Source organism: Diceros bicornis, chromosome 17 (assembly GCF_020826845.1).
Source record: "Diceros bicornis minor isolate mBicDic1 chromosome 17, mDicBic1.mat.cur, whole genome shotgun sequence".
In the NCBI taxonomy this organism is placed as follows: domain Eukaryota; kingdom Metazoa; phylum Chordata; class Mammalia; order Perissodactyla; family Rhinocerotidae; genus Diceros; species Diceros bicornis.
The window spans coordinates 17,110,698-17,138,195 of NC_080756.1; the positions used below are offsets into that span (position 1 = coordinate 17,110,698).

A 27,498-nucleotide genomic window follows, 5' to 3' on the forward strand; every position below is an offset into this window, starting at 1 on the left:
CTTAGGGACCCTGGTTTGTTTGGTCCTCAGTTACCCCAGGGCTAATGTTCCCACTTTCCTGATCCTCATGTCTCCCCACCACCAGGTGAGGTGGGGGGATCTGTGTAGGGAGGACAGAGATGACCCTCCCCTCAGATTAACTACATAGTCTGGTTTCTGGAATGGTTCTGAATACGAATATTTTGACCTTCTGTCCCCATACAGTCAGGACACTCCTAAATTTAATGTTCATTTTATAGCTGTGGATACTGAGGCCCACACTCCTGGGTCTGTTGAAGGAAAGGAGGCCTGCTACGTGTCCTGTCAAAACGTGCTATAGGTTGCCAGGGACAGAAGGATTCAAGGGGTGTGGAAATGTGAACTGAAGAAGGAGTAGAGGTGGAAGGAGAGATGAGGCCAGGTTTTAGGGAGAGCTGGGTGGCATAGAAAAGGCAAGACAGGATGTCACCCAAGACCCTAAGCCCCTCCCACCGCAAAGTCTTGCCTCTGCAGACACAACTCTTCAGTTATGCCTGTCAAAAGCGGGCCTTAAACAAACGATGAATGAATGAATAAACAAATGAATGAATAAAACGAGACAGTTTATTACTGTATTGGAAGGAGGACAAAGAAAGAATCCAACCCTTCTTAGGTCTTGGTGGCCCCATTTTCTCTAAGTCATCCCACATTCACCAAATCTGTAAGGTCCTTCAAGTCTCCCCAAGTCTGGACAGCCATGAGTGGGCCCTGTGCCCAATCCGTGGGGATGGGGGCTCAAGAGCCACCACCATTTTGAGTCTGCTCAGCTGTCCACAGGTCCACAGATCTCAGTCCCTGGAGTTCCCTGCTGGGGTCACACATGCCAGGCCCCCTTGACTTGAGCAAGGTCTGGGAGTGCAGAGAGAGGAGTCCTGGTCCCAGGCTTTGCAGGCCGAGAAGAACTTGGTGGTGTCATCTGGGCAGTGAGGGTGCCCTGACCTCTAGGTGTGGCAGGACCAAGATCGAGGTGTCATCAGCCCCCAGAAGGTTGTCTGTGGAAGAGAAGGGTGAGTTGTGAATGAATTCCCTCCCAGTGCCCACCATGTGCATCCAAGACATGAGAGTCCATCACCCCCAAACCAGGCCCTGGCCCCTGACCATGGCTGTTGAATTGGGCAACAATAGGAGGCCGGCTGCCGGGAAAGGGAGGCATGTCCTCCTGGACAGGGAGCTGAGTTAGGGTCACGGTCCCTTACCTGGGCCAGGGGGCAGTGCCGCTGTGCATACCACTCCTGGCAATACAGGCTGACCTGGATGCCCTGGCCCAGAAAGAGCATGGTCCACATTAGCACGTTCCACGCTGGACCCGTGTGCCGGTCATGCATTGTGAAGTTCAGCAGCACTGGTGCAAGAGGAAAGGTTGTCACCTCAGCTCCAGATACCTGTGCCTTGTCTCCCTGGCTTCCCTACCATCCCATGGCACCAGGAAGAGATGGAACAGGAAGGCACCATTGGGGAAGATCTTGAACCCAGCTCCAGGAACCCAGGGAGGTCTCAAGTGGCTCTCGTAAAACCAGGATTCCTCAGTTTGCATTTCAATACCCTGGATCTCGTACTGAACCTCGCAGCTTCACATCGTTTTTCTGCCCTCTGTCTCCTTCTAAGAGTGCCCTGCTCAGATGCTCCTCTCCAATCAGACATCTTCTCCCACATCCCCCAGGATACCCTCTTGCTGCCTCCCAATGCTGCCTCTCTCCCTGTTCCCAAGTCCCTCCCACCTCAACTCTCACACACAACTCTCATGCCTTCCCCCAGAAGCCATGCACATCCCCTTCTGTCTTGGGTGTGTGGCCTCCCCCATCAGTCTGGAATCTCTAGGAGCAGGAGCCCAGGCCTCCTCCCTCTGGATGGCTCCCCCTCCAGTGGCACAGAGGCCGAGCTCACCTCCAAAGACAAGGAAGAGCATCAGCATGACGGGGTAAAAGAACCCCAGGACGAAGCAGAAGATGTACTCATGGACCACTGCAGAGACCAGAAACACGCCCAGCATGGCTACCCCTCGGGCCCGGCCTCCAAGGAGCTGGCAGGGTCGGCGGGAAGGGGGTGGAGTGAGTCTCTCTGAGACCCCTCCACAAAGAGCTCCCACCTTAAGGAAGCCAGGAGGGTGTGTGGTGCGATGGAAAGAATAGGGGATTTGGGGTCAGAAGGGCTGACATCAACCTTATTTACAAGCATTTTGTTACCCCATTAGGCCTTAGATACAACTTTGAAAAGGAGTATAATAATATTTACTTCTCAGGGTTACTGTGCAGATTAAATGTATGTGAAAACTCTTGGGAACTGAAATTACTATATGCATGTTCCTTAGAAGGTTAAGGAGGGGAGAAACGCCCCCTAGAGGGAGTGGAGTTAAGGATAAGGAAGGAAGTTAGATCATATGAAGGATTTTCCACCCATTGGGATGGGTAGAATGGAGGCAGATGGAAGTCAAGGGGGCCCTTAGGTCTGGAAAAGGTGGATGGTGCGGAGAGAGGGAAGGAGAGGCTGTCTCAGAGAGGCTCCACTAACTGTGGAAGCTGAGGGCGTCTGCAGAGCCCGTACCCTCAGCCCATCCTGATATATGTAGCTGTACAGCCAGTCATGGACCACCACGTTCCAAGTGCGGTAGTAGTTGGAGAAGGACGTCGAGTTCCACCAGTCCTGGGAAAGGGATGGGGTCAGGGTGGAGGGAAGGAGGTAGGCATCAAGGTACTGTCTCTTCCCAGGCCCCAGCTTCTCACCCCTGCTCCCCGCACCCTGTCCCAGTGTCTCCCACACAGGCTGGCTGCTGGCAAGCACCCTCCCAGCTCCCTCTTCAGAACCGGGGGCCCTGCTCTCCCTCCTACTCCCCTTCTTAGGAGAAGATTCCAAAGTACCATCTACACAAAAGCAGCTAGCCCTGGCTGAGCGGGAGGTGGAGGGGTGGCATAACTACACCCAGAGGAGCCCATTTCTCATTGTGGGAGAACGACAGCACCCAACACAGTCACCATCCTCCCCAGGTTCCCCCCTAGCCCTCCTGCACCCAACTCCCAAGAGGCCCAGGTCCAGGCCCCACCTGGTAGAACATTCTGTCTCCAAATCGTAGCATCTCCGCGAAGGCGTTGAGCCAGCAGTGGAGGAAGGCAAAGAAAATGAGCAGCAGCATGAAGATGCCTGGCAAGTAGGGACAAGGGGCTGCAGGTCAGATTGGCCCACCTGGAAGCCCCAGGAAGCTCTGAGAAGCCCTCACCCAGCAGCCAGGGCCCCAACTCTTACCAATCAGTTATTAGTCATTTACTTATTCATGGATTCATCCATTTGCTCATGAACTCCATGCCAGATGTTGGAGATACAGAGATGAATCTCAAAGGCCCTGGTCATTAGGAGTTCACAGAGTGGTTGGAGAGAGAGAGAGAAGAGAGAGGCAGAGATAGAGACAGAGAGACATATTCGACTACACATCAGGGTCAAATGTATTGGGAGCTAAGCATGGAGGCCATTGATATGCTTGGGAGTGCAGAGGAAGGAGTGGGTCATGGTGACTGATGAATAAAAAGGAAGGCTTCCTAGAGAGGGGTACATCTCAGCTATGGGCCTCCAAGAAGGAACTGGATTTCACAGCTGGAAAATGGGGAAAGGGCATTCCAAGCTGAGGGACCAGCATGAGCAAAGGCCCGGAGGCACAGAAGTGCATGCCTTTCAAGGCATGGCTGAGCTTGTGGTGGGATAAGGAGATAGGCTAGGGGCCGGCCCTGTGGCTTAGCGGTTAAGTGCGCGCGCTCTGCTACTGGCGGCCCGGGGTTTGGATCCCAGGTGCGCACCGATGCACTGCTTCTCCCGCCATGCTGAGGCCATGTCCCACATACAGCAACTAGAAGGATGTGCAACTATGACATACAACTATCTACTGGGGCTTTGGGGGAAAAAAAAGGAGGAGGATTGGCAATAGATGTTAGCTCAGAGCCGGTCTTCCTCAGCAAAAAGAGAGGAAGATTAGCATGGATGTAGCTCAGGGCTGATCTTCCTCACAAAAAAAAAAAAAAAAAGAAGATAGGCTAGGGCTTCACAGGATGGGTCCTTGAATGCCAGGCCATGAATTCGCATCTTATCTGGAGATGCCAGCAATGGGGAGTCACTGGAGTTTTTGAAACAGGATAGGGAATGATTAATCTGTAGAAGGGCAGTTCTCGGGCCAGCAATATCAGGGACAGATGGGAGAGCAAGGATTTGGGTGGTAGGCAGACAGGTTAGGAGGCTGATGTGGAGAGGGGGTGCAGATGGCAACCTGAACCGAGCCCCTGACAACGAGCAGTGATAGGAGGGGACAGATGTGAGGGGAGATTCAGAGGGAGAAGATGTTGAAACTGACTGAAGATAAAGATTGGCGGGGGGCAGGGGGAGTTCCCCGCTATGCCTACCCAGGTGCAGCCCTCTCCAGTCCTCCCTTTAGTGGGCATACCTGGCAACGTGGCATGCATGATAGAGAGCACCAGGGCACGGGTGCTGAACGGCTCCTGGCTCATGTTGGCAAAGACAGGAACACAGAGGCGGCCCAGGATGAAACAGGCATAGAGTACACAGCCCAGGGCCTGGGGAGGGAGTGGGGGACACATAACTTCGGCAGCTGCCCCTTCACTCTGGAATTGGACTCTGGCCCAGCATCTGCCTCTTCTCTTAGCGCCACCCTCCGACCTCCTCCTCGGGCGTCCCCCACCTCACCCCCATTAACGCCCCCGAAGCCACCATGACCCACAGTGGTCCACCCTTCCGCCTCATCTTCTGACCTGGGCGAAGTTCTTGGCCACATAATTCCACCTGACGCTGGGGGTCCTGTAGCAGCAATGAGGTTACATGTTTCTCGTCCCCTCTCAGGCCAGGCACAGGTTCCGGGCCCTCTCTCTGCAGCGCCCTCAATTGCTCAGGCCTGGGAGGATTATCTGGGGAGGTGGGGATCTAGAACACTTTGCACCTTCCATAACAGAGACGGCAAATGGATTTTTAGCTTGAGTATGAACTAAACTGACCAACCTTCTGGTGTTTGCTCCGGACTGAGGCATTTCCCAGAACCTAGGATTTTCGGTGCTAAAACTGGGACAGTCCTGGGCAAACCTTAACAGCTGGTCACTCTTGTGTCACTATGGGCTGGACAAGGAGGAAGGGTAGTCTACCTGCCGCTTATTTCCTCTCTTTATGATGGGATGCTTCCTGAGAAAGCTGCCAGTGTCTGGGTGAGGCTAGGGACCTCAGGGATAGGGGAGGAGGAGGGTGAGGTCCCTGATGGGCCTGGGCGTTTGGGGAAGGCATGCAGGGCCTTACCTGGGGTAAGTCTCCCTGTAGATGAGCGTGGGGCAGAAGAGGAAGTAGAGGTAGCTGGAGAAACTGGGGGCCCGGATCCCCCTGCCTGGGGAGGAGTGAGAGGGGTCCATCAGTGAAGGGGGGAGGGAGAGAGGGCAGAGGGTAGTGGGCGACTGGGGAAGGGTGGTGGGACTGGTGAATGGAGAGCTGGATAGGGCAGAGGTGCAGGGGAATGGGTGAGGAGCTGGATGTTGGGGCTGGAGCTGGGCTGGAGGTGGTGAAACCCGGCAGGAGCTGAACCTGCTAACACTCCTCTTTGTTTCCATTCCAGTCACCCCATTTTCTGGTGCAGGACTTGCTGTTGCCGGAGCTTCACTTGGCTCCCACGAGTTCCACCACCCATTTTCCCTCTCCTTCGGTTTTGACTTCCTAATATAAGGTTCTCACACCTGGGTCTTGCCAGGCTAGGCTCGGAAATAGGAAAGCGCCAGAAGTTCTGGGCAACAGACGTGCCTCTCTCTGGGACCCGAGATGCCCAATGTCTAGGGCCCGCAGAGCCCCGCTGGAGGCCAGAGCTGTGCCCAGTGGGCAAGATGGGCTTAGGAAGTCAGAGCTTCTATGAGGATCCTGCAAGCGAGTTCATAGCAGGGCCAGCCGAAAGGCCTCACCTCCTCTGGCACAAAAGATCCCAGGCACAGCCTCTCTCAGGAAGGAGTAGCTTTTCATCAGGAGCCTGACCTGAGATGGAGTGGAAGGGAGGTTAAGTTGCTGTGCAGGTTTGAGCAGATCACGTAACCTCTCTGTGCTTTCGTTCACTCTATCTTTTAGTCGGATCGCCTTGCAGCCTAACACGACAGCTGCTGGGACGAATCGAGGGTAAAGGGGTACAGGAAAGGCCAGGCCGGAGCCTCCACCCAGCCAACCCGGTGTGACTCGCTGTGGACTCCGATTATATTTGCATAGCAGCGCCCATTTCGTTTACATTTCCTTGGAGCCTGCTGGTTCGCTCAAATCCCTCCCAACGGACTCTGCTCCTAGTAACCGGCTCCGCCCCCGCCAATCCTGTATCGAGCGCCTCCCTCCTAGGGGCCCCGCCCCGCCCTCGGCCCCGCCCATCACCTGCTCGAAGACTAGGACACAGCGGGAGGCTGGCGGGAGCTGATAGTCCACCGCCACGTGGACCGGGAGGACGCCGAGTACCGCTGTGTGGGCGGCCAGCAGCACGCAGCCCAGCCCTACCCCCAGCGTCCAGGCCCCTCCGGCCTGGGGCCTCGCCCACAGCCGCAGCGCCTGGTAGGGCGCCAGCAGCGTGGACAGGAACATGGGGACCCACGTCATCAGCGCCAAGGGCAGCTGTCCGAAGCTGAAGATCAGTAGGTCAGCCTCCAGCATCAGCCTTGGAGTGGGGAAGGAGAGACAAAGCAGACATATGTGTACCCATCCTGGTCCCTTCTGCAGTCACAGCTCCTGGAAGATACACTGAGATATCCTGCGAAGGGTGTGAGCTTCAGTCTCTGAAGGTGTTCAAGATGGCACCTCTGCTGCCTGAGGAGACTCAACCATGGAAGGGGTTTGCTTTCAAACGAGGTCAGAGCCCTCTGTGAATTTCAGGGTGGCACAGAAGGGCTCAGTAGTTTCTATGGCACAGGTGTTAGAGCACGAGCTAGAGTTGAATTTTCATTTTCGTTGGTTTTTTTCTTTGGCGTGTCAGTAGCTGTAGACGCGAGTTAATAGAAAGCAGGTTGTTGCATGTTTTGTTGGTTTAGGCAAGAGTGTATGGTTTGCAACGGTGAAAAAGTGGAAACAACCTCAATATCCATTAGTAAAGGACTAAGTGAACACACGCTGGCACCTCCAGACTGCAGTCATTAAAACAATGGACTGACGTGGAAAGATCTCTAAGACAGGTTGTTAGGGAGTGAAAACAGAACAATAGGTGCAGTCAGGACCTTATTCATGTAAACCTCCCCTCCCCCAGAAATACAGCCTTGGCGCTGTATACATATGGATGTGAGTGCACGGGAAATGCCCTGGAGGGAAATTCTCAAAACCGTTAAAAATGTTACCTTTGGGCAGCAGTCTGGGATTGAGGAGGACGGTCAAGAAGGGCTGGCACTTTATGTGTATTTGAAGTTTTTACTGAAATTTGATCCTCATAATACTCAAATGGTTAACAACCATTTTACCAAAAGGAAGTGCTGTTGCTGATGCTGCAGATCCTTGGTCCTCTTCCTGTAACTGCTTCCTAAGCCCTACTTAGGGTGGTGGTGGTGGGGGACACATGCAAATACAGGCCCCCAGGGGTGTACAGCCCTCTGAGGCTCATCCCCAGAGTGCGGGTGCTCTGTGGGGCAAATGACCCACCAAGGCACTTGTGTGCATGTCTGTCTTCCCCACAAGATTGAGAGGGCCCCAAAGACAGGGATGGGGTCTGCCCCTCATCTCTTGCTCCCCAAGGCTGGTACTTAGGAGATGCTCGATGGAGGTCACTTGAATTGAACAGCGCTGACTTGGAAAGGAGTGTGTGAGAGCAGTGGTGTAACGTGCACGTGGGTGTGCACACGCGTCTGTCTGCCTCAGGACAAGGTTCTGGTTGAGAAGTATTTGAGCAGGGGCGTAGTGTCCCTAGAGTGGCTGACCCTGGGAGGACAGACCAAGGGCCATCCAAGGCTGTGGATGGAAGAAGTCTAAGAGAGCGTTTAGGTGGGAGGGTTGCTGGAAGCTACACTGATGGGTGTCCAATAATCAAAGGGGGACCTGTGCTCTCCTGGCCAGTGGCAGGTGGAGCACTGGGGACCCGAGTTCTCATGTGATCTGTGTGCCTATCCCCAGTGGGAGGGGCCTACCTGCCCTCATCGATGAAGTCAATGGCCAGGGTGTTGATGATGAAGACACACAGGCCGGCGATGAACATGTGGTAGATGGTACGGAAATGCTGCACCTCCATCAGCTCGCTGGAGGGACAGGGAGCCCAAGTGTCAGTGTGGAGGGTCCTCAAGATCGTGTGGACAAGCCCAGGCACCGCATGCATGTGAGGATGGGGCCCGGTGATTGGGAACTTCCAGCTAAGGGCTGCGACGTGGCTGGGACTTCAGTCCAAAACCCTTTCCAGCCCGGACACTTCTCATCATGGTGGCCTTTCTTCCACAGTCACATCCAGGGCAAATGGGGAAATTGAACCTTGGAAACCCTCTCCAAGTTCTCCCCCAAACCACCTAGACCCTGGAAATGAGAAATGAAGTGTCCTGGCCCCCAGGCTCAGCCCTTTCTATTCCTCCCATCCCCTGTCCTCGCCCCTGACTTACTCAAGCAGGGACTTGCGGATGATGAAAACTTTCCGTTTCCCCAGGGATGGCTCCCGGGTCCTGAATTGAGACAGTTGTTCTGAATCAGGACCCAAAGGAAGAAGGCAGTGGGCAGAGGGCAGGGCCTTGCAGAAGGTCAGTACTTGGGAGCCAAGGGCAGTGGCAGGGGAAGGTCAGGGCTAGGGCCAGAGGGCAGGACCAGGTGGAAGGTGAGGGCCAGGGCAGAGCAAGGCCCAGAGGTGGAGGTCAGCATCAGGAAGGCAGAGGCCGTTAGAGGAGAAGAGGGTGCTGGCAAAGAGCGCCGAGATGATGTTTATGGCTCATAATCCTTACAGTGGGGGAGCCCACTCCAGCCATTCCACAGCCCCCGGCTGCTCAGACTCTTACTTGCTTGAGGAATCTGGGGGCACGGAGGGCAGAGGTCTGCCTTGTGGAGGGTAGGATTGTACGGCCTCCCACATGGCCCGGTCCAGCAGCTCCATCAGCTGTCCCTGCGCTTGCTCTAGCAGCTGTGTCTTCACAGCCTACGGGACAAAGCAGGGCAGGGCCATGTCGCTCCGTCCAGCAGCCGTCTCTCACTCACTGAACGTTGACTGAGCTTCTCTCCGGGTCAGCCACATGCTGAGTGCTCGGGAGAGAATGAAGAGCACCGCTCCTGCTCAGAGGCTCCCCGAGGATTTATCTCCCTCTGGCTTCCCAGGGCAGCAATGAGGATCAAGGAAAGACAGCAGGAGCGACACTTCCAGTCCCTGGGTCTGAATCCCAACTACTTGTCATCTCTGACCCTACTGTCTTCTCCCTGACGCCCACTAACAGAGGACTGTTCACTGGGTGACGTTTGGCCCCCACCCTGATGACCTGTTTTAAACCCCTTTATCTTAACCGTTAGCTCCGATATGATCTGAAGGGTTTGAACCACAAACAAATTGTCGCTATCACCAAACCAGTCCTTACCCCTACCTCCCTCTACTCCAGGACCTGTCCGTCTTGACCTCTGACCTCTGACATCCCTTACCTCCATTTGTCGGGTCCATTGCACCAAGTCCGGGCCTCTGTGTGTCTCAGTGTTTCCTAGGAGGAGGGGGTCAAAGGGCGCACTCAGGGGAGAGGAGCCAGGATTCGGCTGCCCTTTGCTGACCCAGGGGCATCCCCTTTCCAGGAAGTGCTTGTGTATGCTCAGCAGCCTCCCCGCCCCCCATAGGCCCCTATCTAGTATCAACGGTGGGACAATCAGAGGGGAAGTTGCTTTTGTAGAGAGTGAGGATGCCACTGGCAAGCAGGGAGCCTGATGACATTACTGGAAACGGTACCCAGGGAACAGGAAGCTACTCCATACACCCTCTGGGGTTAGAGTCAGAAAGATAAAGCAAGGCCACAGCTCTGAATATCCCTTTTCTCCTCCCTCTCCCAGCTGGGCAGTTAGGGGTAGAGGCCAGCATCTGCCTTCCTTGGCCTCCCGGGACAGCAGGAAGGATTGAAGGTAGACAGCAGGACCCCCGTCTCAACAAGGCATCCTCACCTCCAACCCCTCCCGGGCTCTCTGCACTCCCAGAGGGTGGGTCCTCCTGCTCTCCTCTCTGCCCTTCTCTCTTCCGCATTCGGGCCGCCCTTGGCTCCATGACGGGAGTCTTCACTGGGCAGCAGGCCGAATTGAGTGTTCCCTCCCTTCCTTCACGCCTGGCCTGCCCGAGCTCTTATCTCCCTCAGTTCATCTGACTGCCTGCTAAGACTAAAGTCCATTCAGGAGGTGGGGTTATAGGTTATCTGATCCGGAGGGCAGCACTGCTTCTCCGCTACAGGCTCTGCTCTGCTGGCTGTGCCGGGATGGGCACAACCCCCCTGTCAGCTCAGCTCCCACCCAGATGACCAACCCCCTGTGTGCTGTCCCTCCTGCAGGTGTGGTGGCTCTACACCGATGCACATCGTGGGCAGGTGTGGCTCATCACCTCGTATGACCTGCCTTCCAGTCTCTTTCCCAGCAGGCAGAAGGGAAGGTCGGGGAGCAGTCAGAAGCATCTCCAGGTCTCAGAGCACTTAGCTCCCTCAGGTCATGAGATAAGGTGTGTGAAGGGACCTGGTCAACTCGAAAGTATTGTATACATGTGACTAATATTCTGATGGGGCTGGCACCTGTGACAACTGTGCTGCTGTGGCCCCTCCAGGAAGTGCTGGGTGCCAGGGCCCCTGAACCTCAGCTCTTCCTGACGGCTGCTTGGGTTAGCATTAGGCAGAAAGGAGGCAGAACAAACACTTATTCAGCACCTCAGGAATGCTGAGCATTGTCCCACACTGTCACATAAGGAAGAACCGCATTTAAATCCTCCCTCTATCATTTACTGGCTGTGTAATTTCAGGCAAGTGACCCAAATATTTGAGTCACAGTTTCCTTCTCTGAAAAACAGGGGCAAAAGTCCCTACTTCACGAAGTTATTGTAAGCACAAAATGAGGTAGTCCAGGTAAAGGAACACGGTCCCAGCCTGGCCTGTGGGAGGAGCTCAGTAAATAATAATTTCCTTCCCTTTTTAATAGGATGTAACAGAACAAGTGCTTTGAGAGTTCCTCTTTGTTGTGTTCCTGCTGGGGATTAACTATTAATCCTTCCTCACCCCTGTGTCCAAAGATCAGTGTTGGACCTCAGACCAAGGCCACGGCCTCAGTGTCTCCCCCCAACTCCCGCCCCCCACTCCCTGGTAGGCAGCTGGGTCAGGCTTGAGGGCTTGAAACCTCTGCCAATGGCTGTCTCTGTTCCCAGTGCATCGGGAAGGACTGAAGGTAGTCCACGGGAAGAGAGGGGATGGGAAGGAGGTAGAGAGAAGGGATCCAGAAACGTGAGAGGTGGACACAGAGATGTAGGCCAGAGTCCCCCAACACAGCTTTATTAACAGCCCAAGCCAACACCAACAATCTTTTCATGTGTGAGGTCCCAGGGGTGAGGGGGACAATGGGGCAGGGCCTGAAGGTGGAATGTGGGGCTCGGGGCCCCTGAGTTACTCATCACTCAACAAATGACCCAAGAGGACAGCCCCAGGCTTCTGCCAGTGGCCCTGCAGCCCCCCACCCAGCCTTAGCCACTGCTCCCGGCGGGGCAGGGGGAGCTTCCATCGCCATCCGGGGACCCCGGCAGAGGCTGGCCCATCCGATCCACACACCAGCAGGGTCCTCGGCGCTGCCCCTGGGAGGAGCGACACTGGGGAGAGAGGCACACGGTCAGGGGCACCGCTGAGGCTCTAGCAGGAGAGACAGGAGGGGCCCCCGGGGTTGGGGATGGACCAGCTGGCTGGGATGGGCTGACTCCTGAGCCTGAGTATGCAGAAACATCTGAGAGAGCCCTCAGGGTTCCTTTCCCTTGCGTCTCCCCTTCTCCATCCACTTAATTGTGCCCACTCCTCTAGGCCAGAATAGCGGTTCTCACAGTGTGGTTCCCAAACCAACAGCATCCGCATTACTAGGGAGCCCATTAGAAATGCTAATGTGGTGGGGCTCAGCCCTCCCGGTGATTCCCACGTGCTTCATGTTTGTGAAGCCCTGTGTTAGACATGCTAACTCCCCCACTACCGTGTGTGGTTGTTATTCTCTGTGTTTGTGTGTGCACTAAAGTTGGGAGATCCTGAAAGGCAGGGGCAGTGTCTGACTTATGCAACTTTGTAAGCCCCCCATCCGTGGTAGGAGCCTTGTACTGAGGGGAGGGGTGGCTGCACCTGCCGCTTCCGGTAGAAGCCACGATGGTCACAATTAGGCACGTAGAGGGTGTGAGACCCTCGGTAGACCTCGGTCTGGAGTTGCTGTAGCACTGAGTCCAGGTGTCTGCGGCACGGGCCCTGGGGAAGAAAGAGCAGGCGGCTCAGAACCGCTCCAGCCTAGCTCCACCGCGCGGCTCTCTGGCCCCACCAGCCAAGCCCCCAGGATCAACGTGGGAGACTTCTCCAAGCCCAAGGAAGTCATCTCAGATGGGAGTCTCAGGGCTCCCCACCCCTCCTGCTCCCTGCCAGCCCCAAACGCACCATCTCGGTGTCTTGGACACCCCCAGGATGGGGCCGGGCGGGAGTGGTAGAGGTCCCCGGATTTCTCTGTTGTTCTCTGCGGTTCACGTCCTGTGTGCGAGTGGTCCCTGCTTGGGGTTTACCCTCCTTAGGATTCTCACCTACAACCACAAGAGGAAGGGAGGAGGAAGAGGCCAGAAATCAGCCAGATGTCAAAGACCAGAGCCAAGTGGAAAAGAGCTTGCTCACCTCTACCTGCTGCAGTGGGGGGAAGAGAGGGGCTTTCGGAGTAGTAGGAATGAGGGGGCTTAGAACCTGGCTCCACCGTTACCTTCTCCTGGCCTCCATTTCTTTCTCCGATAAATGGTGATATATCCCTTATATCAAGGCTCAAGGGAGAAGCACTTTGGAAAGCAAAAAGCGAGAATACAAATACATGGGGAGGCCTTGGGCTTGAGGTGAAAAGACCTGGCTGTTCCACCAGAGGCCAGCAGGGGGTGCACCAAGCCAGGGAGATGGGGCAGAGGAGTGAAGGATGTGGGAGGGGGTCTGCAGGGACCCAAGTGGAATGCGTGTCCCCGCTGTGACCCTGCTGTGACTCAGCCCACTCCTCCAGGCCTGAGACGTGGTTACTTTTGGGGCACTGCAGTGGGGGCCCCTCCCTCTGGTCCCCTGTGGTTCATACCAGCTCAACCCCAGGGCTCCCAGGAGCATGTGCGATGCAGCCCTTAACCAGGACGAGTGGAGGGCAGGTTGCAAAAGTGCAGGGAATGAGGGGCTTCCAACCTGCAGGCTGCTCCTGGCTCCTGAGAAAGTTTCACACATGGGGCATCTGGGGAGCCCGGGGAGAGCTCAGGATGGGAGGGGGTGAGGAAATAAGTCAGGGAGAGGAAAAGGCAGGGAGGGGAGCATGCACTGCTTGGAATTTGCTCCAGCTGCAAAATGAGATGTTGTGATCCCTCAAGGGAACATCTCTCCCTCTCCAACCCCAAAGACAAGCTCTGCTCAGGTCCCTGGTCCTCAAACCTAAACAGTTGCTCCCATCTGCCCACTACTCGCAACACAAGAGCCATTTCCTCTGCAATCCTGAGTCTGATCCCTCTTCCTCCACACTCCTCAGACCTTGCTCTTCATTCTCTCCATTCAGCACCCTACCGTGACCATGCTCCCACAGGCTCCCCGGACTCACCCAGACCACCCCTCCTAGGAGGACCCCCAGCAGCCTGGATCCAGGCATTTGGGACTGAAAGAAACTCCAGCTACTTTCTCATCCCTTCCCATGGAAGAAACTAGGAGCTCAGATGCCCCTGGGGTGGGGGCTGTTTGCAATTTCTGCCCTCATTTCTCTGCTGCCCCTCATCTTTCGGATTGGATTCTGACTCACTTCTGTCCCACCCACCCAATGACTCAGCCTTCTATTCTCTTCCCTGGGGTAGGGTGGGGTGGGTGGAGGGTGGAGGGGGAGCGGCTTTAAATCATAACCCTGATTTGGCAAATTCCTTCTTTTCCCACCTCTATCGCCCCTCCCCTGGGGCCCCCAGCGCCTGCCATCTGATCCCAGTCTAGTCTGAAACAACTCTGGGGTTGGGGCGTCTTCTGTTCCGGACTCTATGTTGAGGTGCTTTGGACACCCTGATATTAAGAGGAGAGGGGGAGACATTTCTCAATGTGTGCAGGATTTCGGAATCTGCGGTTCCCTTCCCTCTTTCTCCAAGTGGAAGCTGGGAATAGCATCTGGGTCCTTTCTCCAGCTTGGGGGTCTAGGGCTGAAGGAGCTGGGCCGCTGCGGCGTATGGCATGGCCCTAAACCCCTCCATCGCCCCCCTCCCCTCGAGGGAAAATGAGGAGGCAAAAAAGGTTGAGAGCTCAGACATCTCCAGGCTTCATCCCCAGGGCCCCTAGCCACACCCCGCCTTCTAGCTGCTCCCCGTACTTGCCCCTTCACCCCTCAAATGTGCCCCCCAGGGTTGGAGAGGAGGAAGCGTCAATGGCAGGACCCAGAGGCGTGCACCCTGCCTGCAGAGCTGCGGGTCCCACGAGGGCGAGGCGGGGGCGGGGCGCGGACTCACCCGAGGGCGCGCGCGCCCGGCGGCAGCGGCCCCGGCCCAGCAGCAGCGCCCGCAAAGGCGCCTCGTCGTCCTCGGGCGGCTGGCACTGCAGTCCCGGGGCGCAGTTAGGAGTGTAGACCCCGCACTGCTGCCCCTCCTTCCTGAAACAGCCCCCAGCTTCCGCACAGCCCTCCGCCGGCGGCCCCCCATCCTCCTCCTCCACGCAGCCTCCTGAACAACCCGCCTGCACCCCCTGCCCGCAGCCTGGGCAGCGGGCCAAGGCGCCTCCCGTGCGGGCAGCGAGCAGCAGAGTTAGCAGCAGCAGTGGCGGCAGCAGCCTGTGGGGGCTCATGGCCAGGATTTTTGCCCGGTCCACTCCTAGAGCAGTCGTAGCGCAGCTGCCGCCCGCCGCCGCCCCTCTGCCTTAAGTAGCCGCCGGTCAGGGGCCGGGCCCTTTAAGAGCCAGGTGAAGGGGGAGGGGGGTGAAGGCAGGGGCATTCCCTAAACTGGGTGGGACTGGAGAGGCCCCCCCCCTAACCTGGGTCCTCCCCACTCTTCTCTCCCTCCTCCCGTCTCAGTTTCTGTTTACTTCCCAAATTACTCTGATTTTTCTTGCTCTGTTCCCGGGAATCTCGCCCGGAATTTGGGAGCTGGACAGCTAGCTGGAGGGACTGGAGGGTGGGGAGAGAGAAGAAAGAGAGGACGGGATTGGGATGACGGGGAAAACCAGAAATCCAGTTCGTGTGTATGTGTAGAGGGATGCAGCGACGCGGGGACTCGGGTGGGGAGTAAGAAGATGGCGATCTGCAAGTGGACGGAGAAGGGATGGCGTGCGGGGAGGTGGGGGGCGTTCATGAGAGGGAGGTGGGCGAATGGAAAGAGAGAAAAGGCCGAGAAGACGGCTCATGTGGCCTTGGGAGAACCGGCTGCTGAGGGGAGACAGTAGACCGAGGGAGAGGAGAGGAGGAGCAAAACCAGGGAGGGGCAAGGGAAAGTATTCCTGAGATGTGCCTGTGGGGAAAACAGGGGTGCGGGCAGACTGGGTTAAGGTGGTAGAGGGGTTGTGGGGAGCACGGGGTGAGGTGGGAGAGATGGGGAGGCACACCTTGAATGAACCGTGGGAAACCCTTGCTTTGCGGTGGGGCCACGGGAGTCTGGAAGGATTGCAGAGGGCCAGGTGTGCAAGGCTGAGAACTGGCTGAACACCTGGGACGGAGGGCCAGTGGGAACTGGCCAGTCGAAATTATGGGGGGTTGGGCAAGAGTTAGAGGAACCCATACGCTGGGTGCTCTTGGGGACAGTGGCCAGAGAGCAGACCTCAGCCCACCCTTTCCTTCATGCAGGTCAGCGCACCCCTCCATTCCTTTCGTTTCCCGGAACCTCTCTGTCCGCCCCCCTGGCCCCCCCAGTATCATCCGTCGGGATTCCTCAGGCTGTGCTATGCCCAGGGGGCGTTGGACGGTGACTGGTCTGGGCGTTTCTGTCTGCCAGCTCGATGGCCTTCGCTACTCCGTCTGTCTACCCCAGCGCCCCGCTCCAGGCAGTGCCCCGCCCAGCCTAGCTCCTAGCTGAGCCTTCCTTCCTAGAGCCGGGAAGAAGGACCGTTTCCACTGGCAACCCACACCCGCCCAACTCTGCGTTATGCAACAATGGCCATCTCATTCTTTCCTAAAACAAGGGCTCTGGGCAGTGACTAAGTTTAAATTCTGGGCCCCCAAGCCAGAATGTCAGCAAGGGCTTCCTGAACTTTTAGGTAAATATGAAGTAAAAGGAACTTCACTTCCAGCACCGCCCCTCAGGGCTGCCTGGGACCCTAGGGCATGCATTTGGGGAGCAGTGTTTTCCAGTAGCCCTGAGACACTGATGCAGATTGGACACACAGGGAGGGGGGTGTTGGGGGAGTGGTGGGGGAGGCAGCTCTCCTCCACCCTACAGAGACTCTGTGACCTCCCGTCCCAAGCTCTCACCCCAGGATGCAGAGCTCCGTCCTGTCCCCAAACCCTTGTCACTCTTTATTTTGCCCTGCACATGGTTCTGGCTAGGGCTTTTCTTCTGGGCTCGACCTAGTTGCCCCTGACTAAGACGGAAAGGCCTGTGAGAAGTGGGGATGGGGAAGAGATTGCGGTGCTCCCTGCAGGATCCCAGTGTGGTTTTTTAAATAAGTTTGTGCTCCTCCTTTGTAGGTTATAGTGCAGAAAAGCCCAATACTCTGCTGGCCTGTCACACCCACGGATCCCTTCTCAATACTCCCTTCTCAAACTCCCCCTCCCCCCTCCCATATCACCACCATCACCCCTGCAGATCTCCCACCTGCCCAGCTTGGTTCCTTCCTGCAGTCTAAGCTGGGTTCCACAGTCCGGTTCCACCTACCATCCCAGCACTGCACTTCCCTTCTCCCCATCCCACCAGCGAGGGTGTCCAGCGTGGTGTGCTGTCGGTGCTGGGTCTAACCAGGCTCTTTCTTGCAGACTGAGACTCTTGGATTCTGTTTTTCCTCTCTCTGGGATGCCCTTCACCTCAGCCCCCAGAGCAGGGATCTAAAGCACATGGTGAGTGCTCAGGATGGAGTGTGGGCCGAGGAGCAAATCCCTGGGATTCTGTCTGGCCTCTGCGTGAGAGAAGAGTCTGCTGAAAGCTTCTGCCAGGGCTGTGGAATGGCTAAACAGCTTGGGCTGTTGCTTAGACTTTTCCATAAACAAACTCCGCTGGACTTCCCCCTCCTTTTGCACGTTGTTCTGTGTTCTCCCGATCCCTTCTGCTCTGCATCTCTCACACCCAGCCCAGCCTGTCCCTCCAAATCCAAGGCACCCCCAGGTGCTGTCTTCCTTTTGAGAACAAGAGGTAAAGGAGGCAGCCTGCCTAGGCTCTGGACTCTTTGCGTCTGAGGAAAGACAAGTGGTGGCACAGTCCACAGACAGCCACAGAGAGGAGGGCTAATGACCACATCATGACATGGCCTAAGTCTGGTGTGGGCCTGATGGGAATTGTGATAACCTTGGCCAGTCTCCAGCCTCTGGTTTCTGCCATCTGTCCCCCCACGCACCCTCCCAATTGGTCCTGCTGAGGCTCAGTCCTGCTCGTGTGACTCTCTCCTCCTTAGCGGTCTTTGGTGGTACTCCATCTCCCCGTCCCCCCCCCATGGAACCCATGTTCCCGTCTGGCATTCATGGCCCTGTGGACAACAGCCCTGGAATCACACTCTGATTCAGCCAGCTGGTTGGGTCACCTTCCCCAGAACCCCCGGCAGTGTCCCATCTCTGGGCCCGAACTGAGATTAGAGGAAGTGAAGGTGTAGCATAACTGGTGCTCAGAGGCCCTTTCTTCCCCTGGGCTCCAAGCTTTCAGCTCACAGGACTAAACCTTCCCTACATGCCCCTCACGGCAAACCACATTCTGCCACCTCTTCCCCACCTGCTCGGCCAGCTGTCTGCCTTCCTCTGAATTCATCCACATTATTGTGTTGCTATCTTAAATTTTTATTTCTCTTTTCTTGTGTCTTATTTTTCCAGTTAGATTGTGAGTGCTTTGAGAACAGGGGCTCCCCCACCTCCTTCCTCTCTGGGCCCCCAGCTCCCAGCCCATGTAAGGAGCTTGGAGTTGATACAAGTAAAGGTTGGTGTTTTGGTGCCAGCAAAGGCAGTCCTGGGGAAGGGCAGCGAGAGGTGAAGGGGGTGCATTGCAGCCCTTTTGGAGGCTCCACCAGTGCTCCCTGACTTCTGAGCTGGCCCAGCCCACCCCAGGCCTCTCTTGGCCTTCCCACCGCTGCAGCACTCCCCCTCTCTTTTCCTCTTCCTCCCCTTGCTGTCAGCGAAAAGGCCAAAGAGTTGACAGGCCCAGAGTGTGGTCAGGATTCAAGAGGAGAGGGAAACCTGGCCCCAGGATAAATCAAAGAGGGCTTCCTGGAGAACAGGGCTTTATAATAAAGTTTGGGAGAGGAGATGGGTATGGTTGAAGAGAGGGGAAGGTGGAGGGGATCTCAATTAGGAAAACACGTCTTTGTGTAACGGATATGAAGGTAAAGGAGCAGGGGGAGCAGGATAGTGTGTGTGTGTGTGTGTGTGTGTGTGTGTGTGCATGATGTGTATTCTGCCTAGATTCTCAGTGTCCCACCGATATCAGAGAAAGGAGAGCTGGGAAGGGAGCAGAGTAGTTTTCTAGACTGGGCTGGAGTCAGCCAGGCAGCTAGGAGCTGGGAATCATTAGTGCACAAGAAGCAGCAACTGGAGATCTGATATTTGCTTTTTTGTAAATAAATGAATAAAAGTGTATTTGATAGACTCATAGAGCATCTACTTATGTGGATGTAACTAGAATATATGGACAGAAATAGGGAGAAATTGTGCTCCCAGGGAGGTTAGAGTTAATATCTGTCCATCCAACACTCACTTAATAAGCACTTAAATAATCAACCAAGGATGTACAACTATGACATACAACTACCTATTGGGGCTCTGGGGAGAAAAGGAAAAAAGGAAGAAGATTGGCAACAGATGTTAGCTTGGAGCCAATCTTCCTCAAAAAAAAAAAAAAATCAACCAGGATGCTAGGGTATTCCAGGAAAGAATAGACTACAACTATAACTATAACTATAGTAGACCATAACAGATGAATCTAACTGAATTGTACATTTATGACATAAACACACTGAAGAGGATGAGGAAAAAAAGGTGTTGACCTAAGTAACTTTGGAAAAACAGTGTTTTGACTGGAAACTGTAAGGCTAAAGATAAAAGGAACGGCATATTCTACATAAACACTGTACTCTGGTTGATAAATTTTCTCATGGGATTATGGTTTACAAATTTTTGAAACTGCTATACGTGTATACTGGAGTTGAGCAAATAAGTAATGGATATTGGGAGCCAGGTTTCTCATTGTGGGGAGAGAAGTTACAGATAAGCAAGGAGGAAGTCTAGGATGAACCTGTGGTACTTGGTTAGAGTCAGAGACATCAGTGTGAACTCATGCTTAGCTTGATATATAGATACAGATGGATAGATACAGAAACAACAATAGTTATGTGTGTATACATGAGTGAGCATACACACACATATTACTTAACTCTGTTCACTGAGAGAGCCTAGAAGCAATGGCACCTCAATAGCAGTGAGCACACCTAGCACACAGGTTGGTTTCTAAATACCATTCTCCAATAAAAGGAAGCAGAACTCCTTCCAGAGACAGCTGCTTCTAGGCCTGGGGCAGGGAAATGCAAGATGAGCTGGAGCATCTTGTAGTACCAGAAAGGAAAGAAGTGCTCTAAAACAAAAGGATGGGAGTGTATCAAAAAGACATAAGAACCAACTTGAAAGAGCTCCCAATGGTCAAAGCTGAAAACAATTTGTGCAACAAAATAAATAACATAGTTTTGGATTAAATAAGGTATACAATAAATATACATGAGTGCATACTGATTGTATTAGTTTGCTAGGGTTTCTGTAACAAAAGAACATAAATTAGGTGGCTTAAAACAACAGAAATTTATTGTTTCACAGTTCTGGAGGTTAGAAGTCCAAAATCAAAGTGCTAGTTGGGGCATGATCCTTCTGAGACTGGGTAGAACCCTTTCTTGCCTTTTCCTAGCTTCTGGTGGTGGCCATCAATCCTCACCATTTCTTGGCTTGCAGATGCATCAGTCAAATCTCTGCCTCTGTTATCACATGGCCTTCATCACATTGGCTTCCCTCTGTGAGTGTTTGTCCAAATTTCCTCTTTTTATAAGGACACCAGTCATACTGGATTGGGTCCCACCCTAATGATCTCATCTTATCTTGGTTAAACCTGCAAAGACCCTACTTCCAAAAAAGGTTACATTCTGAAGTACTGGGGATTAGGACTTCAACATTTCTTCTTTTGAGGGACACAATTCAATCCATAACACTGATATAAAATAAGTGATTGAATAAATAAATAAATGGAGAAGAGGAGATAAATCTTCCTTCCAGAAGACTTCCAAATAATTTGTGTAGATGCTCTGCCCTCCAGAAGTTGGAGCTTAACACCTCTCCCCAACTTGGGCTAGACTTGGTGACTCACTTCCAAAGAATAGAGTACAGGAAGGAAAAATGGTGACTTTTGGGGGGAACACCTGTCAAACACTGCCTTAACCACGTGACCCAGGCTAACCTCACCAGTGATGTCATGTGAGTATCAAGTGCCCCCTGATATGATGAGATGAGAAGCACTTCACCCCTATGGATTTCTTTCCACACATCCATAACCCCAATCTAATCATGAGAGAAACGTCAGGCAAATCCAGATCATGGGATACTTTGCAGAATAACTGGCCTGTATTCCTCAAGACTGTCAAGGTTATAAAAAAACAAAGAAACCCTGAGAAACTGCCTCAGACCAGGGGAGACTGGAGAGAGATGACAACAAAAGCAGTGTGGTCCTCTGGACTGGATCCCAGAACTGAAAGAGGACATCAGGGCCAGCCAGGTGGTGCAACGGTTAAGTTTGCACATTCTGCTTCGGCGGCCTGGGGTTCGCTGGTTTGGATCCTGGGTGCAGACCTACTCACCGCTCATCAAGCCATGCTGCGGTGGCATCCCATATAGAAGAGCTACAACTCTACAACTATGATACACAACTATGTACTGCGGCTTTGGTGAGAAAAAAGAAAAAAAAAAGGAAGATTGGCAATAGATGTTAGCGCAGGGCCAATCTTCGTCAAAAAAAAAAAAGAAAGAGGACATCAATGGAAAAATGATCAAATTCAAATAAAGTCTGGAATTTAGTTAATAGTAATGTACCAATGTTGGTTTCTTAGTTTTGGCAAATATACTATGGACATGTAAAATATTATCAATGGGAGGAACTGGGTGAAGGGGATCTAGGAACTCTCCATACTATATTTGCAACTTTGCTGTGAATCTAAAACTATTCCAAAATAAACAGCTTATTTAAAAAATATACATCATAACAGTGGTTTAACCTCAGTTTCTAAACGAACAAACAAACAAACAAAAAATTTATATGTCGCACGGCCTGAGCTGAGGATATAGAAATAAGTAAGACATGGCCCCCGCTTACAAGGAGATCACAGTCTAATAGAGGAAGGCCACGTGAACTACTGATGATAGTGATAATAATAATAGCTTACACTATCTAATACTTTCTGTATGCCAAGAACTGTGCTAAGCATTTTACATTTAATCCTCACTATAAGTTTATAAGGTGGGTGATGTTACTATTCCCATTATTCTTTCCATAGGAAATGACTGAGGCTTCAAAGAGAGAAGCGATCGAGCAGGGATTTGAACCCTGATCTCACTTGAGCCCTCTATGACCTGCCTCATTGTCACCAGCCTCCTGGTCATCCTTGGGAGCGTTGTTGGAGGTCTTTGCTTGGAACCATCTGCTGGGCAAATCCATCTCCAAAAGGCCTCTTCATGAGCTGTGGGTTGTTACTCTCAAGGGCTTTTAAACATGACCACTTGGACTGGGAAAAGGGCCATTCCACAGAGCATCTGTGGTTAAATTCTGAGCCCTTAATAGGTTGCCATGGTCAACATGGCTATCAGAATACTAGGCATTGGAGGCCAGCCTGGTGGCGTAGCGGTTAAGTTCGATCGCTCCACTTTGGCGGCCCAGGGTTCGTAGGTTCAAGTCCCAGGCATGGACCAACGCATCGCTCGTCAAGCCATGCTGTGGCAGCACCCCGCATGCAAAGTAGAGGAAGATGGGCATGGATGTTAGCCCAGGGCCAACCTTCTTCAGCAAAAAGAGGAAGATTGGCAACAGATGTTAGCTCAGGGCCAAACTTCCTCACAAAAAAAAGAATATTAGGCATCAAAATGAAAAATATGGGAAACAAACCAGAAGACATTTCCTAGGATCCTAATGGAACTTCCCGCCTGCTGTTATTTCAAACTCAGCACATCTAAAACCATACTTATCATCTCCCCCTATAAACCATTCTTCAGCTGTCCTATTTTTGCCAGTGGTCTCAACACTCTCCCAATCCCCCAGTCATCCTCTATTCTTTTCTCTTTTCTAGTGAAATTACCTATTCCTGTCGGTCTGTCCCTCCTAACGGTTCCTCCATCTGGTCTTAAAGTGTTTTCATTTCTATGGGCATCCTGATGGTTTGGCTTTTCATTTTCCTCACCTGGACCATGGTGATAGTTTCCTGTGGACTGCCTAGTTTTCAGACACCATCTACTCCATACCCAGACTATTCTTTCTGAAATGAAAATAGAGCATATATTTCCTCTGCTCAGAAACCTTCAATGATCCCTATTCACCCAAGTATCAAGTCCCAATCCTGGGTTTTAAATCCACTGGTTCTATAACGCCTATTATTACCTTACAAGAACTACCCACTCCTTGACCGAATATGCTGTTTGAATTCATATCTCTGAACTTTTACTCATAATCACATTCCTAACCTTCCTCTTCTTCTCTAACTGTGTATCTCTAATTTTTATTATCAAGCTCTGGGTGAAATTGAGTAAGTCTGCTCACCTTGATCCCAAGAAGCTCACAGTCTCTGGGGAAAACAGACAAGCAAATCAACAATGACACTATGTAGGGATAAGAGGGATCAAGAGCCAAGTGAACACAGAGGAAGAAGAACTTAACTTTGCCTGGAAGAATCAGAGAAGGCTTCACAGAGGAGGTGATGCTTTGGTTGAATCTTGGAGGAGCAGAAGTTTATGAGGGAGGGGACTGAGAGGAAGGCTTCTAGGCAGAGGGAGCAGCACCTATCTTTAATAATCATGTAGCTGTTCATCATGTGTCTCTTCTTCTTCTTTTTTTTGGTGAGGAAGATTGGCCCTGAGCTAACACCTGTTTCCAATCTTCCTCTTTTTGCTTGAGGAAGAGTGGCCCTGAGCTAACATCTGTGCCCATCTTCCTCCACTTTGTATGTGGGATGCCTGCTACAGCATGGCTTGATGACTGGTGTAGGTCTGTGCCCGGGATCTGCACCGGCGAACCCTGGGCTGCCAAAGCTGAGCGCACCGAACTTAACCACTGCGCCACTGGGCCGGTCCCCATGTGTCTCTTCTTAACATCTTTTATAGTTTGTCTTGTATTTCTAGCAGCTTTTCATATACTATGTCTTGTCTGCTTTTAACTGGCTTATGAATGCCTTTAGGAGAGGGGCCACATCCTCTATTTTTCCTCTGTAAAGTGGGTGCAACACCCACTTTACAGAATTGCTATCAGTATTAGGGATAATTCATGAGACATACATGGTAGGAACTCAATGATTTTTTTCTGTAATGAATAAATGAAGTGTCTAACTCAGTTTCCGGCCTACACTAAGGTATTCAGTACTTGTTGAATGAATGATCCTACCCTGGGTCAAAACTGTTGTGTCCACAGCTGGAACTCTGTGCTTTGGAAGGCCTCATTGGACTGGAACGCCTCAATGTTTCAGTGGGGTGGGGATACCAGCCTCTGAGAGCCAAGCAAACAGATGAGGAATCTCCAATCTGAAGAGGAGGCAGAGATATTCAGATTCAATTCTGGTTCACGAATGTCTATTTTTTGCATAATTCTCACAATGTTCCATTACCATCTCCACTTTGCAGATAAGAACACATATTCAGAAAGGTTAAATACCTTGCCAGAGGTCACACAGCTAGATGATGGGATCCACTGGATTCCAAATTCAATGCTCTTTTCACTTCAACACAAAAACTTTCATGATGTAGAAAAACATCAAGAGTTTGGATAAGTTAAATACAGACCTGTTTGCAAAATTCTCTAAATATTCAAACCACATGTAATTTCTAGAGCTAGAAAGAGGTTGTTTTAAGGCAAATAAAAGGAAGGGTTGCCTTATGTTGGGGGTGGGGTGGGAATAAACACAAGAACTGTATTATTATGATAAATAGCACAGACTGAAAAAGGAAAAAAATTAACAAAGAATTAATAAAATCATAGACAAAAGATCCCTGGCAAGTGATGAAAAGACCAGACCTCCTCTTCTTCCTCTTCTTGAGTTATGAGAATACCCCAAGCCTAAGTCTGGGTTCTTGTCAAAGGCAACTGGGGGCTATTTGAGGTTTGGGTTCCTATTCTTTTGAGCAGGCCAGCTGTGCCCTCCGTAGCCGGTCTCTGGCAAAGCTGTTGAAGAAAGTATCTTGGGCTGTAACAAAACATTGGTTATAGTGAATATTTCTCTTTTTCCTCCCTAAAAGTTTGGCCTGAGAGTCTAGAATTTAATATTAAACAACCAAAGTAAGTTTAGGGAGATAGCGATTAAATATCATACATCAAAATGAAATATATGCAAAACCAATATACAGAAATCAATTGTATTTCTACATATTAGCAATGAACAATTGGAAATTGAAATTAAAAATAACATTTACAATTGTATCAAAAATATGAAATACTTAGGGGATAAATCTGACAAAGGATCTGCACGCTAAAAACTACAAACCATTGCTCAGATAAGGAAGACAAATAAATGGAGATATATATCATGTTTGTGGATTGGAAGACTCCATATTGTTAAAACGTCAATTTTCCCAAAATTGATCAATAAATTCAATGTAATCCCAATTAAAATCCCAGAGGGCTTTTTTTTGTAGAAATTGGCAAGCTGATTCTCTCACACGGAAATGTGAAGGACCTGGAATAGCTCAAACAAACTTTAAGAAAGAAGAACAAAATTGGAGGACCTATACTACCAGATTTCAAGACTTCTTATACAGCTACAGTAATCAAAACATTAAGAGAGAAAAACAGATCAGTGGAACAGAATAGAGTCCAGAAATAGACCCACGTATATACAGGCTATTAATTTTTTTTTCTTTCTCAAAAATTTTTTTTACTTGCTCAATTAATTTTTGACAAAGATGCAAAGGCATTTCAGCAGAGAAAGGACAGTCTTTTCAACAAATGCTGCTGGAACAATTGGATATCTATATGCAAAAAAATGAACTTTGATCCATACCTCACACCATATACAAAAATTAAAATGAATCACAGATCTCAAGCAAGTTGTTAATGCATAACCTCAATGTAATAACGAGCAAACATTACATAAAATGAAACCGAGAGACATTATACAAAACAACTAGCATATACTTCTCAGGAAAGACTTAATAACTGTCCTAGATTGAGGAGACTAAGGAGACAGTCAATTTAAAAAAATGGGCAAAGGATTTGAACAGACATTTCACCAAAGAAGATATATGGATGACAAATAAGCATGTGAAAAGATGCTCAGTATCATTAGTCATTATGGGATGCAAAATAAAATCACAATGAAATACCACTACATATCTATTAGGATGGCTACAACTGAAGAGAATGATCACACCAAGTGTTGGAGAGGGTGTGGAACAACTGGAACGTTTGGACATTGCTGATAGGAATTTTAAATGATATAACCATTTTGGAAAACAGTTTGGCAGTCTCTCAAAAAGTTAAGTATGTATCTACTATGTGATCCCGCCATTCACTCCTAGTTATTTACCCAAGAGAAAATGAAATATATGTCCATACAAAGATTTGTGCATGAACAGTCATAACAGCTTTATCTGTAACAGCCCAAAACTGGAAACAACAAAATGCCGATCAACAGGTGAATGATAAATTGTGTATCCACACAATAGCACACTACTCAGCAATAAAATGGAATGAACTATTGATACATACAACAACATGGGTGAATCTCAAAATAATTATGTTGAATAAAAGAAGCCAGACACTCCCCCCCAAAGAGCATATACCATATGATTCTACTTATATAAAATTCTAGAAAATGCTAACTAAACTAATGACAAAAAGCAGATTAGTGGCTTCCCGGAGATCAGAGGGTGGGAGGGAGAGATTACAAAGGAGCATGAGGAAACTTTTGGGAGTGATTGAATGTTTACTATCTTGATTGTGGCGATATTTTCATGGGTGTACACATAACTTATCAAATTGTACACCTTAAATATGTACGGCTTATTGTATGTCAATTATACCTCAGTAAAGCTGTTTAGTCAACTACATGTAGATATCAAGCACAAATTTTCAGTTAGGTCCTGAGAATGCCAACAGATCGAGGATTCACCAAAAGGGCCAGCCCACACCTGGAACCTGAGATGAGGAAATCTCAAGTGGAATGAGCAGCCATTAATAACACTTTGAAAACACCTTCTTCTGTCATTTCTCTCCTTCTCAGGCCGTAGCCTTCTAGCTAGTTTCTGGAAGGAGCCAGGAGACCGGTGTGGGATGGGCATGACTCTGGGAGCCGCCCCGGCCTGAGCTCTCTGACTGCCTTTGGGAAGAGCTGAGCTGAGGCTGGGGGTGTTTCCACAGCTCAGGAAGAGGAGCTGGAAGAGAAGCAATGAAGCAAACAGAAGGAGCTGGAGACGAGTTGGGGAGAGTAACTATTCAGAACCATGTAATCCAGGGGCTGGAAGGGAGCTAAGAGAACATGGGCTTCAGTAATACTTGTTTGTGGATAAAAGAACACCAAGACCTTGACCTTTCAGTGACACAACTGGGGCTCTAATCCAGGGGGCTCTAATCCAATTTCCCATCTACACCTATTCCCATTATGCCAAATGGCCACCGTTTACCGTATACAAGCTGGTTTTCATTTCATTCAACATTTGTAGAATACCTATTTATGATAAGAATAGGATAAATCCCAGAGACTGAAGGAGCTCACAGTCTAGCAGAGACAGATTTACAGCCAGAAGTGACTTTAAGGTGACTTTAATAATAAAAGCACTAATGTAATAAGTGCTATAAATAAGGTGCAAACGACATGGTATGAGAATACAGAAGAGGGGAAAACCTTTCTATTCGGAAAAGAGAGATTCTGTGATGGGAGGAAATCTGGGAAATCCTGCCACGAATGGCAACGAACACTCTTTAGCAGGTGCTCAATAAATGTTAGTATCCTTCCTTCCTTCACGTTGTGACCCCAG

At 51.1% G+C, this 27,498-nt stretch overlaps 2 protein-coding genes across 2 annotated transcripts; both read right to left on the reverse strand.

Annotated features, from left to right (window-relative positions):
• Positions 1–579: 579 nt before the first annotated feature.
• Positions 580–10,350, reverse strand: SOAT2 (sterol O-acyltransferase 2). Its single transcript, XM_058558158.1, has 16 exons — positions 10,126–10,350; positions 9,918–9,920; positions 9,595–9,650; positions 8,967–9,103; positions 8,580–8,639; positions 8,121–8,228; positions 6,394–6,670; positions 5,943–6,012; positions 5,296–5,380; positions 4,764–4,809; positions 4,439–4,568; positions 3,056–3,153; positions 2,560–2,658; positions 1,903–2,038; positions 1,215–1,360; positions 580–1,010 (listed from the first exon to the last, which is right to left on the reverse strand). Exons 1-16 carry the CDS (start codon positions 10,196–10,198, stop codon positions 960–962), a joined length of 1,575 nt encoding a protein of 524 aa, XP_058414141.1. The 5' UTR covers positions 10,199–10,350; the 3' UTR covers positions 580–959.
• Positions 10,351–11,428: 1,078 nt separating this feature from the next.
• On the reverse strand, positions 11,429–15,010 carry IGFBP6 (insulin like growth factor binding protein 6). The gene is made up of 4 exons (XM_058558157.1): positions 14,630–15,010; positions 12,582–12,721; positions 12,279–12,398; positions 11,429–11,767 (listed from the first exon to the last, which is right to left on the reverse strand). The coding sequence occupies exons 1-4, from the start codon at positions 14,958–14,960 to the stop codon at positions 11,645–11,647; spliced, it is 714 nt and encodes a 237-aa protein (XP_058414140.1). The 5' UTR covers positions 14,961–15,010; the 3' UTR covers positions 11,429–11,644.
• Between the last annotated feature and the right edge of the window lie 12,488 nt (positions 15,011–27,498).